The sequence below is a fragment of the Numenius arquata genome, chromosome 5 (assembly GCF_964106895.1).
Source record: "Numenius arquata chromosome 5, bNumArq3.hap1.1, whole genome shotgun sequence".
NCBI classification, from domain to species: domain Eukaryota; kingdom Metazoa; phylum Chordata; class Aves; order Charadriiformes; family Scolopacidae; genus Numenius; species Numenius arquata.
The window spans coordinates 46,484,800-46,502,466 of NC_133580.1; the positions used below are offsets into that span (position 1 = coordinate 46,484,800).

The 17,667-nt window shown below is 42.1% G+C and overlaps 1 protein-coding gene across 5 annotated transcripts in view; it reads right to left on the reverse strand.

Moving 5' to 3' along the window:
* Positions 1-17,667, reverse strand: part of EXOC6B (exocyst complex component 6B) — a 305,171-nt gene that overhangs the window by 233,929 nt on the left and 53,575 nt on the right. For all 5 annotated transcript variants that reach the window (XM_074147112.1, XM_074147111.1, XM_074147109.1 and 2 more), the window contains exons 2-6: positions 17,169-17,334; positions 10,557-10,604; positions 8,276-8,366; positions 8,124-8,169; positions 3,358-3,562 (exon numbers count right to left, since the gene is read on the reverse strand). In XM_074147112.1, the coding sequence (XP_074003213.1) occupies positions 3,358-3,562; positions 8,124-8,169; positions 8,276-8,366; positions 10,557-10,604; positions 17,169-17,334 (556 nt within the window). The remainder of the gene's footprint in view (positions 1-3,357; positions 3,563-8,123; positions 8,170-8,275; positions 8,367-10,556; positions 10,605-17,168; positions 17,335-17,667) is intronic.

Below are 17,667 nucleotides of genomic sequence, written 5' to 3' on the forward strand. Positions count from 1 at the left end.
CGCTCCACTCCAGAGTGGCTATCAATCACAGCCAACAGACCGAGGAAAAAGACCCAGCAATGCAAGAAGTGATACTGGTAATTCTGGCACTGGAAACCTTGCCCTTTGCTTTTGGCAAAACGATGTGGGGTGACCCCACACAATGGGAGGCTCCAAAAGCTTCAGCCCCTCATCACTTCTCATTGGCGAAACAGCCCATGATACTTTTTGCAGGAATAAACCTAACACATTGCTAAAATTCCAGCATCGCTTCCAACTCTGCTTTTGCAACTGGATGTGACAAGTTGACCTTCCTCCCCAAGCCACTGTGCAGGAGCAGTATGCCTTTACTGCTGGAAAGCCACCAAGTCCAACTTTGGAGATAAGTCTGATCGCACAGAGGGTGAAGGAAACCCCTTCCAGAGTCTGCACTTTGCTCTAATAAAACAGCAGAAAACTTGGATTTGGAGGAGACTGAAAACGTGTACTTCACTGTATCATCTGTAGGCAAACTAAAACCATCTAAACATTACCTTCTTGGTGCATCGTGTTTTGACACTCCCTTGCAACGGCCCAATTAGCATCTATGTGGAAGGAAAAAAAAAAAAAAAAATCTTTTCCAGTTGAGTACTTTTCTGTTGGATACACCGAAATGATAAAGTTCTGATGTACCCATAACAGAGATGCCAGCAGCATCAACAGGCTAAATAAAAATTTACAACAACGCAGACCTCAATTTAGAAATACTTAAGGTCCTTTAATGGCTTGAACTGAGTAGAAGGTGGTGAATGATGAAGAACTTCTGCAAGTGTGTAAGGCAGAAAAACACTGAAAGGAGAAAGAACAGAGAGCTTGGCTCCGGTCAAAGCAGGGACTGCAGTGCCGGCTGAGAGGCTAGCCGGAGCTGAAGAACAAACAGTCAACTTAGGAGAATCTCAAAACATTAGCAGCTGAAATAAACACTGAGGGACAAAAGGTAAAGAGTAGAGAAAGAGTCTAATGAAGACAAACTTGTGGGAAGAAAGAAAACACTCTTTAGAGGTTTCGTTCAGATGCACGGCTGCTTGCTGGCTCACACCAGGAGCTTAGATAGTCCAATACTGGAAAATCAAACACCAAGCTCCACCAAAAGAGGATGAGAACAGGGCGAGTAAATATAGTTCTTTCCCCCAGGTCTTCTCCTGTTGTCAGATCAGGCACTTCTTGAGCTCAAAACAGTCTGTTCAGTCAGCAATCCACAGGGAACCCGGTAAAAACAATTGGCCAGTTTGTCCTGTAAGACATGGAAAATTGTGCACGAGGAGCTCCACAGGTCTATCAGCCACAGGATGAAGAACCAACTTCCGCCCCGTCATTTCAAGTGTGGACCTGGTTTCACTCACTGGGTCACAGTTCTTGTATTTGGGTAGGGCAGGAGCACCCAGTCCCTATCAACCCCTCGTTGCCTCTCCTGATTATGCAGGTGGCAAATATTGCAAAGAGGAGGAAGAGTCAGAAGTGGTGAGCAAAACACCAGGAGAGTGCCCATAGCAGAAAAATGGATGCCAGTATAGGCTAGTGCAACGTTCTTAGCTTTGCTGTAAAAAGCCAGATTTCTTTAGAGCAAGACATGGAAAACTAAGAGAGCTCCAGGCAGGGCACAAGCTCTCCCCAGGAGCAGAAGGGACAGGAGGGAAGAACGGGAAGAAGTGCACCATGAACTTGAAAGTGACAGAAAGCACAAAGCTATAAAACTATCTCTAGTCAAAAGACAGCAAAGGAAGCTATTTGAAATGATGAGGAATTTCAAAATTGGTCTGCCTAAGCAGCCACAGAAACGTGGCTGAAAGTGCACATCTCTCCTCACCCATCAAAGCAATCAGCCATGGTGCCAAGAGGTATAAATACAGCATCATGATGACAAAACTGGAAAATACAAGAAGGGGATGCAACATCTGCATCATCTTATGTCTCTATAATTGGTAAATATCCTTAATAGGATACAAAGAAGTTAGTTATCGCAGCATATTCGCTGCATTAATTGGGCACCAAAAGACAAACGAAACTCCTATTTGTTTCCAGACACAGAGCCACAGGAACCAAGGAAGAATCTTTTTAAAAGTTTGGCTGCCATAATGAACAAAAATAGAGTCTTTTTTTGTAAACAATTACTGTTTTAGAAACTGGTCTATCAGGTAAATTCAGCACAACACCACCTGTAGCCTTCCCAGACATCGCCACTGTGCACATCTGGCTCCACAACAGGATGTCACAATAGGTGACAGCATCTTTCTACAGACTCAGAAAGACTAGTTTGATTCAATGCAACAACTAACAAAAACATCTGCTGAACCCTCAGATGCAGAATGGCATCTCTCCATAGCTCTATTACACAATGTAAGGCTTGCTTTGTTTTCCCAAAATACTAGAAAGAAGTTGGAAAGACAGTAAGGCAACAGATATACTGTAAATTAAATCAATTAATAGAAATCCTCAAGCTAGACCTTTTTACAAAAAGGATGATGTTTATAAGGAAATTGAACTTGCGTGTACCTCTTAACTATAAACATAACAGCATAATTTTATCATCTGAATTTTTATCACTGAAAAACTATAGCGAGAGTCTTTCCCATAAATCAACAAGCCCAAACCATCAATCACTATCAGAGGAAGTAGTTTACTGCTCCTGGAAGGTAATATTTCATTACTACTGGATTTGAATTTCATCAAAGTAGCAAAGTTCTTTTTAAGAGCCACTGTGAGCAATGCTCCCTGGCTATGATAGGAAAAAACTGTACTGACATTCAAATCTAGAATATTAAAGAAGAGTGGGCAAAGGCAATTCCACTTTAATACACACATGGGGATGTTCAGTTAATCAGGTTCATCTTTTACAGACATCAGCTGCTAGGCAAATGCAAGCAAGCCACAATGAAAGTCTACCCAGTATTTGAAAATCAGTTCAAGATGCAAAAGAAATTAAGTTGCAGTCAGTGCATGAACTTCTATTGCTTTAACCCGAACCTCGGAAACCGACACTGGTGTCTCCAGGTCTTCTAGTTGCCACCAGGCACAGCAGCACAAATGCCCCTGGTCCTGCTAAACAGAAAATATGAGTTACGCACCCCAACTGCACCTAGCTCTGGGCTACCAAGAGCCTAGGGCAAAACACAGGCAGGAGAAGACAACAGCAAAAATGGTCCATCACTTTTCAATGGTATAAAAAACAGACAATAAACTCTAGTAGCAACCACAGAAAGAAGAACAATTGCTTCACCTAGTAAGAAAATTACTTCAATACTTAAAACTAAGTTCACTGCCTTGGGGTTGGAAAAACTTTGTTTAACGTGACTGTGAATCACCCTCCTCTTCCCAAAAAGCTTCCAGCACAAGTCCTACCTGTTTCATTGCCGTCTCTCCAATCTTGTCAGAGTGTTTACGGATACTCTCCAGGAAATCCTTGAGGTCTGACATGGAGACTTCTTTGATCTCTTCACGCAGCTTTGGAATATTATCCACCATGATCTTGCAGAAGCGGTAGTGGCTCACTTGGGGCAGGTATGTGTGCTCAAGGTGCTCAAGGGTCTTCAGCGCAGGGTAGTGTCTGGGGAAAGCAAGCAAGGCAGATGTGGAAAGAAGGACGGCTATTTCCCTCCCACTTCCTCTCCAAAATGTGCATTAACTGCAAATAATTCAATATATCCAAGAATCTCAGTTCTTTTCAAAGGAACATAGACCATCCAGGTCACCATAAAAGCATCATTTTCCTTTTGAAACAGAGAGGCAGAGGAATACAAAGGCAAGTAGCAGCTCCTTACTTAAGAACTTTGACATGCAGACAAGGACCAGCTGGGTCACAAGTGACCAGCATCAGCTGAGTCCAGCAGCAGCAGCTCTCACCCACAGCAAAGCTATTTAGGACACCATATCACAGAGTGAAGAAAAAGTTGGCAACCACACAGAGTATTGTTAGGTTATACAAGAAAAAGCTCAGCCCCACGCACACAGAGGAGCACAGAAGCATGACGGCTTATGGGGGAACCCCAGAAAGACCTTGTACTGGTCTTCCCAGGAGAGCCACCAGCCCCATGGACAGGGGGGACACTCATCATGGTGAGTGGGTCTCTGGAGCACCTCGTATACCAAGGCGTCTCTGTCAGGTATGAGACACTTTATGGGATACAGCATTTGGGGACTTGCATCTTTAACTCTTTTCCTGGTTGAAGGACTCTCTATTCTGGGTGCACATGTGTGTACATCACCTTCATCCCAACCAGCCAGACAAGGGACAGGATGATGCTGTTGGTGTTCGTGAGTACGGAGTGTTTCTGCCTATTGATATGTACAGCTGGCTCTATGCATACATAAGCGTACATGTTGTATACATGCCTGCTGGGAGCACACAGCCTTGCTCCTGCTTGGACCCAGGGCATGGGGTTACAGCAGACTTGCCTCCATCAGGCTACCAGATTCAGCAACCCCAAACAGCGAGGTGCAATGAGACAGACGCATGGAGGCAGGAATATACCATAATATACCACAGACAGATACACTAGTGTCTAACACATGTTAATATCCAGTATATGCTACAGCACAGATACCTATTGTTTTGTTGTAAAGATCTTGGACATAAGACCTCTCCAACTTCTTTTGAATGCATACCAGGAGTCAGACACCACCTTCCTCCCAGCTGTTCAAATGCTGTTAAGCACCATTAAAAACCATTTCCACTCAAAATACTTTTCATTTAGATAGAGGTGAAAACAATCTGGATACAAAGCCCCTGGATTAAGGATCCAACAGATACATTTTCTACAAAGCCCCTGCCTCTCCAGCAACTATTGTTGTGCGAATGCGGTGTATGAACTTTGCAATGTTAAAAATAAATTTATAAGGTATATTATTTTTAGAGTGGGGAAATAAGTTAAGACCAGGCCTTTGGTTCTAAGAATCCCAATGTTTCTTTCCCTATGCACAATGCATGTCTTTATGTTTTGGTCATGCCCAATGGCCTTCAGAAAGGTACCATAAATATTATGCAACCTTTCTGCATAAAAGCAACCTTCATAGCCTGACAGAAGATGCTAAATGGGAAACTATTCTAAGCAAATAATTTTTCTCAAACACTCTCCCTCTTTTCTCTTCGGGAAGTGGGAGACCACAGAATTCGCCTGTTCACTGGAATTCACAGGCCCTCCTGAATGGCAATGTAAAATGCGAAACCATCCTCCTCCTGGTCTGACCACAGATCTGGTGAAAGGTTGGGAAAAAAAAATAACAACAACATCAGGCAACTACCTACAAAGCCTTAGCAGGGTCTATAAAAATATATTTGAGACTAACACCAGGTCACAGTCACCTCCAGGGTGAATTAAGGCAACTCCAGCTGACTACACGCATGGGTAATCCTGCCCACAAGCACTGGCCACTTACATTTTGAATTTTTGGGGGAGAAAAAGCACCTAGTCATAAGAAACATATTAGCCGCATTGAAAAAAAGACCTGACACTTACATCCCCATTCAAAATAACTCTTGCCTGAACTCCAGGCAGGTTGACAGTAGAGTTATTTTAACCAGAAGTGGCCTGTCCTGTTCCCAACACCAGAAGTCAAACGGATTAACCACGTAAGCCAGCCAGTGTTTACACTACAGTGGGGTATGAAAAACTATTTTCAGTAAAATGCAAACCTCTCTGGAGAGAAACTTAAGAGGGCACAGAAAGCCAGAAATTAAACCAGAGGAATAAACACACATTGGGGGGGTTGTGATATTTTAGAGCATTGTTTGTTGAACTAGAAGCAGCAAAAAGGTGGCTGGGGGAGACACCATGCAGTCATCAATGGGGTCCCCAGATGCTTGTCAAAAACACACGGGGGCCAGAGGAAAGCTCAACACTGTTCTTGCACGAGATGTGCAGAGGCCAGCAATTCCCGCGGCTGAAGTACTGCCGCCTCAGCACAGATTGCATCCCTTATGCTAATGCCTGTTTCAGTCACCCAGAGGGGCCACATTCTTGCCCAGCTTTCTAACCCCAGCACAACTGCACCAGTGAAACAGGAGCGCTTGCTGAGTGGGGGAAGCAGCACTTTGATAAAACAGTTACAGCTGGCCTTTTTTTTTTTTTTTTTTATTTTGGGTTTCGGGCATTTTTGTTTCTTTGTTTTTTGTTTTTTCTTTTCCCCCCTGGAAATACCCAGACTCTGCTCAAGTGGGTACAGCTCTACAGAGGCTTCTTGGCTACAAGCAGTACGAGCATTCTCATTTCTTACTGCTTGGAGACTGTATGGGTATAACAAGTGACCTAGGGATAAAAAAAAAAAAAAAAAGAAACCTCATGCTTCCAGAGTCCTGAAGAAAGCAGGGGGTGCTTTCTCATCACTTTCCAACAAGCAGCCACATATGTCCCAGCTGTTAGAAAAAAGCTCTTTCTGTCCCTTCCTTAAATTCTGGACAACAGCAGCTGAAATGTTTCTCTCCATCTCTTCTCTCTGCTGGTTACAGAGTCACTCCTCCAGGTTCGGACTATGCTTCACTCCCCATCTCCAGCTCCAGTTAACAGCCACAGTTTCTGCATTTGGTAAATGCCTCCGTTCGGTTTATAAACATCAAGCAGTAAACAGTACTTAACTCATTTGTCTGCCTTGGGAGACTTGAGTTTATTCACCCAGAATGTAAAACCTATTACTCCTCTGAGTCTGTGTTCCCAAAACTCGAAACTCACACTAGTAACAAACCCCCTTGCTGGCTGTCACGAAATGATATATAAGTGATATCAGGTGCAGACACAAAAATATTTAATAAGTTGTGCTGTGTTTGGTGAATGAAGCCATCAAATCCAGACAAAGAAAGAAGGAGAAGAAAAAAAAAAAAAAAAAGCCAAGTGTTCAGATTTTCTTTAAATGTGGCTTTCAACTTCTATTTGTTTCAAAATGAACCAATCCAAAACAGGGGCTTTGGGGGGAAAGAAGATCCAATTCTTAGAAGCAGACCCTGGAAACACTATCCAGAGCAAAGGAATCAAGCAGCATATGGATTCCCTTCAAAAGTTCACAGCGCTGTGATCAGCTCCAGCTCCCCACCCAACATCTGTCAACGGATAAGCCCCTCACTGTTCCTATAAACAGGCTAAAAACAGTTGGACAAACTATACACTGCCCTATTCCATACTCAGCCATCCTGAGAAAGAGAGCGAGCGCTTTGCTAACAGCTAAATAATTTCCCTAGAATTCCGTCAGTTAGCCCAACTTTCAGGAGTAACGCTTATCTGTTCACCCGAGGCTCCTGGGTCCAAGGACCACAGAGATCAGCAGAGGCAGGAGGGGAAGTGTAAAAATACGCCCATCCAATTAGTTATCGCCTTGTTCGAAACATCTGGTTTCTTCTGTATTGTTTCTATGATGGATGGCAGGCACGAACCAGGCATCGGATCTGATCGCACTCCCTGCATGGCATTCAGCTGGAGCCTGCCGCGTTTTCAGCTGACCTCCTTCCTGCAGCTGCTCTTCGCCCAATTTGCCACCCCCAAGGCTACAACGCGCCTCTAAAGTCCCATGCTGCTTAAACAAACCACCCCCAGGATCCCAGCCATGCAAATATCCCGGACCGTGGTTTAATCCTTCAGCATCGCAACAGATGCAGGGTGGGAAAAATCCTAGATTTACAGCTCATGATTTCTGAGCCACAAAGTCCTTGTAGCTCAGCTCACTAACAATTATTCCTACCGCAAAATAAGCTGTATGCCTTCTCACCAACTTCCATCATCCTGCACAAAGTATCTCGGGTGTTTGGCATCCATTCATGTTCATTGGATTCTCTCAAATTATATCAGTTTTTATATTATGACATTCATAGAATGAAATGTAGTTAATAATGTATGAGTGCAGGTCAAGCACTGATTGCACACATCACAACAGTGAGCCTCCGTGAAAAAAAAGTGAACGTACCCCTTAATTAAAACGCCTAATACAAAACGAAATTAAGAGCCCGCTGCAACCCCGGTTCTAGGCTGTACTGCAGGAGGCTGAGCGAGACTATGAAGATACCAACCAGAAATCAGGTAAGTTAACTTGGAAAGTTAACTTTTGAGAAGCTCTTTAATTTATCTAGCACCAAAAGGGTGCTTTTCAACTCTTCCAGTATAAACATCAGTCTATACAGAATTTACCTTTTAGATTTCATTTGCTCTCGCAGTTTGCTGTACATCTCCAGAACTAGAAAGAGAAGGAAAACACACAGGCATTGAGACACAAACACAAAGTAAAGAGATACAAATTAAAATACAACCATACAAATAAAGAGCAATTTCAGATTCCTCACCAGGAAGACACAGCGTTAGTTTATCAACCGTCGCTGAAATATTTCTCTGTTGTAATCGGCATTGCTTCAGCTCTTCCATTGCTATTATCAACTTCGAAAAGGAAAAAAAAAAAAAAAAAAAAAGACGTTTCACTAAGAAGAGTAAACAGAGTAGAGAGGATATAAACTGCTTTGCACTTGTCATGACCATCCAAACAGTAGGTTAACAACAAAGCCTACTCTGATAACCAGAGAGCTCACCAAGCACTGAAGTGCATTGTTGAAGTAGGGAGGACAGGCAGCTTCAGGTTGTTCAATCGAGTAACAGAAGCATTCCCTAGCCTATTTCAAGCAAGCAAGCAGCAAAACCAAAGCCATCAAAATACCAGCCTTGTAGCACGTCCTGTGAATTCCAAAAATTATTTCCCCTTCCCATTTTATTCATCTCTTCCCTACTCCCTTTCCAAGCTACTCTTTTCTAGTTCTCCTCAAAGACAGGATGTGGCCGCTTGCTCCCGGGGGGATTCTTACCATCACACACTAACAACAGTTTTTTAAATACTCAGTCTCCAGCAGAAAAACCTGTTCATCTGGACAAGGGCAAAACAAAGATTGGTCATCGCATACAAAAGAAAACTCTTTAGTTCGTGGTTTGTTTTTTTGTCCTCCAAATGGACAGGTCATGGATTTGTCCTCTAGAGTACCAACTTATCTCCACAGTACCACACTAAGTTTGCAAAGTCCTTTTGAAATCCCAGACTCCTACTCTTGGAGGCAAATCCTCCGTTCAAGGTACCACAGAGGTATGTTTATTTGATTCAGGAGAGAAGCTGCATCACCTCCTCCCAAAAGGGCATTTATATCTTTAATCTTAGATTAATTGGTCTGATGCAGTCCAACATGGGGGTTTTCATGTTTGTTTTTCAAACGCAATGCAGCTGACAAACAGCAATGCCTGCATGTACTTTCAGCAAAATGAAGTTTGGGTGTCTGGGAGGGCAGTTAAGAAGGAAAATAGAAAATCTGCAAAGAATAGATTTACATGGAATATGGGCAGAGCAATGCAAGAAGGACCATCCCTGCGGGTCCCATACATTTTCATCTTAGGCACTTGAAAAACTTCAAGCACCAGTGCCTTCACACATACTCAGCTCTGAAGTCCCCCCAGTCTGCTAATGTTCCCTTATGATGAAGGGGCAGAAGAATTAATGTGGTTAGAGGCACATCACATCCAAGACATGCTCAATCACTTCCTTTTCTCCATGCCTTGATGCCTCTACCCGTGCAGCTTAAAAACCACCCTGACTTTAATTGCTGCTCTACTGCACTGTGAAGCGGGAGCCAGACTCTTCAGCTCATATTCATAGAATCACAGCATGGTTTGGGTTGGAAGGGATCTTCAAAGATCATCGAGTTTCAACCGCCCTGCCATGGGCAGGGACATTTTCCACTAGAACAGATTTCTCAAAGCCCCATCCAATCTGGCCTTGAACACTTCCAGGGATGGGGCATCCACAACTTCTCTGGGCAACCTGTTCCAGTGTCTCACCACCCCCATGATAAAAAAATATCTTCTGTACGTCCAGCCTAAACCTAACCTCCTTCAATTTAAAACAATTGCTCTTTGTCCTGCCACTATAGGCCCTAGCAAGAAACCTCTCTCCATCTTTCTTTTAAGCCCCCTTTAAGCACCGAAAGGCCACAAGAAGGTCTCCCCGGAGCCTTCTCTTCTCCAGGCTGAACAACCCCAACTCTCCCAGCCTTTCCTCATAGCAGAGGTGTTCCAGTCCTCTGACCATCTTTCATGGCCTCCTCTCAACATGCTCCAACCAGCACGTCTTTCCTGTGCTGAGGGCTCCAGAGGTGGAGGTAGTACTCCAGGTGGGGTCTCACCAGCACAGAGTAGAGGGGCAGAATCACCTCCCTCAGCCTGCTGGCCACGCTGCTTTGGATGCAGTACTGTTATGAACTATCCCATTCACACCACTCAGGACTGCAGGAGCAAGCCCACAACTTGATTATTGTTGCTTCAAGTCCCTCCTGCTTCCCAGGCTTTGCCTTCCACTAGCTTTCAATCCACAAGCAGTAAAAAAAGAAAAATCACTTCCCAACACCCTCACGCAACTCATCTTTCATGAAGAAAAGGGAAATACAGGAAAGAGAATCAAAGCACACTTCAATGCCAACTCTGTGCACATTATTAGTTAATGCTGGGCAGTTATTGATGCTCTGTGTAATTTGCCAATAGCAAGCACAGACAAATAATGGAAAAGCAAAAAAAATTAATGAATGTATCACTTACTTCTTTTCCTTCATTCTGCAGCTTTCGGTTGGTGTCTGTCACTTGATTCTGCAGGGATATTGGGGAAAAAGACAAAACACATCTACATGTAAATCAAGACAACGTTTTACACAAAAAAAGAAATCATACATGAACACCATCACTTTTCACACAATTTTTTCTTGCATGTCATAAAACAGTTTATTAGCTGATTTAATAGCCATCACCATTCTGGCACACAGGACGCCAACAGCCACACAGCAAATACCAAGGGTGCCACAAAAGGATTTCCCGGTTACTAGAGAAAAGTAAAGGCAACAGGAGTTAATACTGTTGCATGGCAACCTCAAAAAGCTGCAGTCATAATGGATCAAATTTTGCAGCAGATGTTCACATGCATTCTCATCTTAAAGCTATTTTACATGAGTGGTAGAGGTAAGACATGGAATTAAATTTGCCGTCCCCAACATGAAACAGATTACAATTAGGTTTTAACTCCTTAATATCACAGCAAGAAAAGAACTCTTCAATGTGGGCTTTATCTATAAAATTCAAATATTTTCTTTTAGATCTTCCAATGCATCTCCCACTGGTTCCCTCCACCTGGCTGGTATAAGAAGGTATTTTTATATCCCTCGTATAAAAAAATGTATGTATTTTCTTTATTAAACCATCTTTCTGTATTATCCTATCAACCTGGGGCTCACAGTTCAAAAATTTCCCACTTTTCAAACTTGTCAGTTCCCCAGATAGCAAGATCTCAGCAGTTCAGCTCTTTACAGCTCTAGGCATTAGTTCAACTCGGTAAAAACACACATAAGAACAAAGCTAAATTTTAGACTTGTCAAGATAGAAAATAAGCAGCTTACACATTATTTAGACAACAAGCAGAAAGATGACCTTGGGAATTCTCCTGTATACTCATTCAAGTTCAGACAGGACAAGGTTTGTAAATACAGATACCATCTTCTACAGACCAGCTGGGATAGCTGAAAAAAATTAAAGTAAACACGACCAGCTTCAGGTCTTTAGCAAAAACAGCCAATTATAAAGGTAAATACCAGCAGAGAAGGACTGCTCAGAGTTCAGGTGCCTCACATCAGTCCACGACTAACATGCCATAAATCTACTTTTTTTTTTCCCCCCATAGAATACTCTTTTCACAGCTACTAAAGTTGTAAATATTCATTTCCAGGCTCATCTCTGTAAGATGCCTCAGAGGTTTCTAGTTTTACACAGTCTTACTGTACAATGGAAGCTGCTTCTGGATTTCAGCCGGCATCATCAAATTTTATGAACTAGTTCCTGTGTTTTCAGGAGTTCTGTTCATTCTATAGGCAAAATCAGTAACAGAGCTTGGACAAAAGCATGAGCTGCAACATAGAGCTCTCGAAGTATATTCAGGAGCATAAGATCACACAAACCAACTTAAGATCTTTGTTTCCTGACACTTTTCAACATTTGCAGAAACAAACTGAATTTTTAGTTAATTTATCACTAGCGAAAGAACATTATTTGATGCTCTCCAATTATCTAACAGAATGTGGATGGTGCACGGAGCAGCAAAGCAGGACAAGCTTCAAAGTAGCTTCAGAAGGTAACAGCCATCTTTCTCCTTTTTGAGTGCACCACAAGGCAACCAGTTCAGATAAAGAGGCGAGTTTTGTATTAATATATACAAAATTGATTCAGGATCCAATTAGTTTCCTGCTGACTATTGAAAGGTACTGGGCAACAGTGATTTCCCAGACTGGTCCAAATTTAAACAGGAGGTCTCACACTGGGAGGCTGATGTTGTTTCAAAGAGCAGAGTCATCTAGCCTCACAGGCTTCCTTCTATTTTAACACTGGCCATGCTGGTTTCGAAGCTAATACCATGATGTAAGAAGAGGAGTCATCCCATGATCTCCCTGCACACAATTTCTCTACAGCATCTGCATCATATTGCTCCCCCTTCTGCAGTAGCTTCAATTCTCCTGGCTGCTTGCCCTGTGCAAAAACTGCTCATTTCCTTTATGATGTATTGAGATTTTACAAGCAGGAGCACAGCATCTCTTCCAAAGATTATTTTATTTGCTTATATCCTGAAAATCCCACCAGGAAAAAGGAATCCATGTAGGGTAATTTAAACTGCTCCTAAAAATAATGCCAAGGCTGTACTCGTCTTCTGTTAAAATTACATATCAATCCCAGCTAAAGCAAAAAGTAAGAGTATATTCTGCCCTTGTACACTAAGAGTTTTCGGGGGTAGAGGGTTCTGTTTTGTTTTGTTCTTAAGGTCTACATCCATATATTGAAAAAAATAGATGATTATTTATATAGACTCACTGTAGACACATTGAAGCTTTTCAGACTAAGAGATTTTATAATCTAAGACACACAGCAAGGGGGGACAGACAACAGGTGGGCACACATGAAGAACGAGACAAAGGATCACACAAGGGTCTTACAGGATGCTCAAGTCATTAGTTCATTCATCTATATATAGAACATGTGGTATGGAGCAGGGCTTTGGTTTGGGGTTTTTTAAAGATCACTCTGCTATCATTTAGAGAGTGTCAGAATGATGACAGAGAGGCACAAAGGGCACTACAGAGGAATCCTGGGAATGGACCTGAAGGGCAGCACCGTGACCCGACACAGCAGTGCTGACTCCATCCCTCTGTCCAACACCCACCTACTGCTTATTTTCACCCTCCCTAAGAAACGAAGGGTGACTATGGAGTGATCCTTCAAGTCAGTACTTTATGAACTTCCCAATCTGGTGGGTGCACCCAAAGACTGAGTTCATTATCCACCACTGCAGTCATTCTTCCATTTATCTAACCCCTATGGAAATACAGCTGTTGCACTTTCAGGTCATTGCTGCATCCTGGGGCAGCGAGATTCCCTGCTTGGTTTCACACAGGTGAAGGTGATCTTCCCTTCGCTTTAAGCCAGTTGCCATTCAATAGTGGCAGGTGTGAAGTGCTAAACTTGGGCAGAGGTAACCAGCCACATAAAAGAGGACTACAAATGATTCAGTAGTAGGTCTTCAAAAATGGACCCAGTGATTACAGTACAAACTGATGAAGAGCCAGTGCTGTGCTGTTATCAAGAAAGCAAGCATCACACGAGTGTGCATGAACAAAATCCTACTACACACCTGAAATAACCCTTCTACACCACTTTCACTGGTGACTGATTGCCTTCCTCAGCTTAGAAACCACACTTATCACTCAAAAAAAAAAAAAAAAAAAACACACACACCAACCCAAACCCCACCAACTGGAAGGACTTCAGAGTAAGAAAGTAAAAATGGTGAGATGCCTAGAAAGCACAACCCTCTAGGATGGATTAGGGCTACCTATTGTACAGAGGACAAGACCAGAGAAGAACACTCCTACAACCTCCAACCTATAGAAAGCTGCTGCAAAACTAAGAAGGAATAATCTCTTTTGTGCCTGACATGTCAAGAAGTAGTAGACCTAAAAAAGAATTTTCAACCAAGTAACCTGAGTTTCCTAGAGAAGGAAGAACAGCAGTAGCTGGGAGAGGGCAAACAGAAGAGGTTAGATAAAAATCCATCAGGAATGACACAGCTGAAGAAGAACTTGCTTAAGAGGTAAAAAAAATAGACTAGGTGATTTCCTGAGGTTGCCACCGGCTCTGTGACTCTTTCTCCTTTGCACCTCAAGTCATGTTTTCCAAGTTGAACCATCTGAACACATAATCTATCTTTGACCTTTTAATTTCCACTGGAACCTTTAGGAGATGGAACAGCCAGACTGATATATGATTTCCAAGACCCAATAGTACTATGTGTTTATAGCTTTGAGAACAGCTCAACACCACGCTGTTCACTTCCTAATGAGGAAGAATGTTTGTGCAGTACAAGATATGAAAACATTGAAGATGTGTAACACAAAAAAAAAAACCCCAAAGCAACAAGACCTTCCTTGGAAACCCTATAAAGAAACTAAAAGTAAAGAAAGAATTGCCATGGCGAAGCTATATAGTTTTAAAAAAATAAGCAAATGCAAAAAAAGTTTTGGTTTTAAAAAGTCTTAAGGTTTAAATATCATCCAAATTAAGGAGATGCCTCTTTGAAAACATATCCCATGTACTTTCAATTAACTTACTTTTTTATCCATATATAGATAATTAATTAGTGACACAGCATCTCTTGAAAACAACACAACATTGCCTAGTGCAGAAACTTACTGCAGAGGAGCTCCTCTGATCAAGAAGATAAAGTTCCCAGTTCAGTGCTAGCCCTTCGCAGGGCACAAAATCAGGACAGAAAATTTAGCCATACAGTCCTGATCAGGTTTTAGGTTGACTTGGAGACTCCTGAAATACAGCATTACAGTACAGAGAGAAGGTGGCAGCTGTGTTACACATAAATGGGGGAAGATAATGCATCCAGATCATATTTACCATATGCACTCTTAAAACAACAAACGCTGGTATTTCTGCAAGTGTGATATTATACAAAATACCCCAAAGCTAAAAACACGCGAGTGAAGATACATACTAGAGATGCAATACGGAGGGCATTTATTTTATTGCTAGTTGCACGTATTTTCAAAGACCAGCACTATTGAGAAAAAGACCAAGACCAAATAGAGAATGAATAGCTGGAACAAAACACACTCTCACCACTGGACCCACGGATGATTCTCTGGGGAAACCCTTACAAAGAGGACTCAGTATTTCTCAAATAAGTTTCTTTGTATATTTTTCCCATGTGCTGTTTTATAGATCACATAGTAATGGAAATCAAGAGAGATCCTGAGGGTACAGAGATGGACTTCACAGTGCGCCACCAACAAAGTAACTGTTTGTAGAATGGGAAACAGCAACAAGTCTTTGCAAACAAACAATGTGGAATTCTTGGCTAGAAACAATAGCTTAAAAAAAATAAAATTAAAATAAATACTTCTTTCATGGTATTTCCAATGGCCTCATCCTGCAATCAACTGCTGGATGAATCCTTGCCATGGAAAATACCACTGTAATAATACAGGTGCTTCCGGTGTCAGGACACCCGCTCAGGAAGGTGTTCCTGCAAGTACGTGTCCAGTTGTAGGATGGAGACCTATATGTGTAAAGCCAGCTAGGAAATGCCAGAGGTAGCTTCAAATTAGTACGTAAATGTATGAAAAGCAATAGGAAGAGCTCTAGCTTCAGTGTGCTGACTTTTTTTCCAAAAGCTTTGCTTTTCTGAGATATTTTCTCTCCCCTTATCTATAACTTCATCATTTCTAATGTCCATTGAACAGTCTCCCACGCTCCTGACTCCCAGAAAGGTCCTTCCCAATAGGTCCAACTCCTCTCAGCCAGAAGATTTGCTGTACTGGTCTCTGGAGACAGTCCATACCTTTTTGGGTGCCACACAACTCAGCTCCATCCACTAAGTGACTGTTCTGGGAAGTTGCTTTTGGTTTTCAAATCAAGGTCACACCTTGCTGCTGTAGCAAGGGCTGCAGCTCTGTCTCTGCCCTAACTTGTGAAGGAAAGTAACGAAAATTCTCTGACCTCTGACACAGATTAAATTATTACTGTGCTTTTTTTTATATGCTCTAAATTGTGCAATACTTGTATTTTAAGGCACAGGAGCCAATCTTCAACTACAAGCCCACCTGGCCCCTACACATAGGAACACCTCCAACCTCTAGGTCCTTTTTCTCCCCAGAAACCTGCTTAGTTTCTTTCCCACTGCTTACCCACATTCTGATCCTACTGACTGCTTTTTCCACATACTACTAAACACAGTTTTTCAAGAAATAGGTATATCTCACCTTTCTTTCATTTTACTGAACAGCTTTATTTTTTTCTGCACAGGCCACAATACTTGGAAAGCCTGTTCCTAGCTGTAACCATTTTACTTTCTACGTTCCCAGCTCTAACCATTTTACCTTCTAGTTAAACCAACCAAACCTGGAGATGCTACTGAAAAAGAATCAAGCTGTGCGTTTGTTTACATAGTCTTTCAGTATTTACTGAAATTAGCAATTATTTTTCACTAATGTTCCTGCTTACACTTTACAATGCTCTGATGTTTGTTTGCTTTTTAAATATTAACATTTGACTTGCCAACATGGGGCAGACACCTCATGACTGTAGAGTCAGATCTGCATCAGACCTCTCCACTGATTTGTCTCAGACACAACACTATCTATAAGGAGAATGCAATGTCAGACAGGGCACTAGAGTAGAGGTATGTCTGCTATAGCAGCATCTGACTGTAGAGCTTATTTTTGCTTAAGAAATTGGTGTAACACATACCAGGAAAAGCACATGTCTGCTAATGCAAAACAGACTTAGCTTTAAGCTTCCTTGTGCTTTTAATGTACCACACTGTTCCAGTTTACCCAAATAATTGTCAAACTTCAAATGACTAACCTATTGCTACAGGAAGAATGAAGATATATATTTATATTTTTTTAATTTAATTTTTTTTTTTTTTTAAGATAGAGGAGAGATGCTCTAGACAAGAGAAGAAAAGGAAACATTCATGTGGTTTCACAGAATCCCAGAGCGGTTGAGGTTCGAAGGTCCAACCTGAGGTAATGTGGTCCAAGGCCCCTGCTCACGCAGAGCCAGCTAGAGCCAGATGCCCAGGACCATGACTAAACAGCTTTCTCTTACCTTCAGTTTTTGAGCTTCTCCTCTAACTTTCAGCAGCTCCGTGATGGAGTCCACAAAGCCCTGGTAATGGAAGTTGCACATTTTCTCAATCTCACGATCATGGTTTCTGATCCGTGCTTCCAGTTTCTCCATGAAACGACCATGTTCTTCTCCATCATAGACAGACCTAAAAAAGAAGATGCCAACATTGCTCAAGACTCCAATATCTGTTACTGTCATTACCTACACGAAATATCCAAAATATGAGCTTTAAAAAAAAAAAACCTCCTGTGATAAAGGGAAAGTTCTGCTTTTTATTTGCATACACCAGGCACCAAACTCAGGTTTGAAAAAATCTTTCTATTCCAGACCTTCTTTTTCCACCTGTCAAACACCAGCTTGACGTTCCCTCAGAGATGGCAACACAGCCAACTCAGCACTGAATGATCTGAAACAAAGTCTTTGTGCTCTTAGCCATCAGAGATGGCTGAGCTCAATCTGCTATCTTATGCTGTAGTGA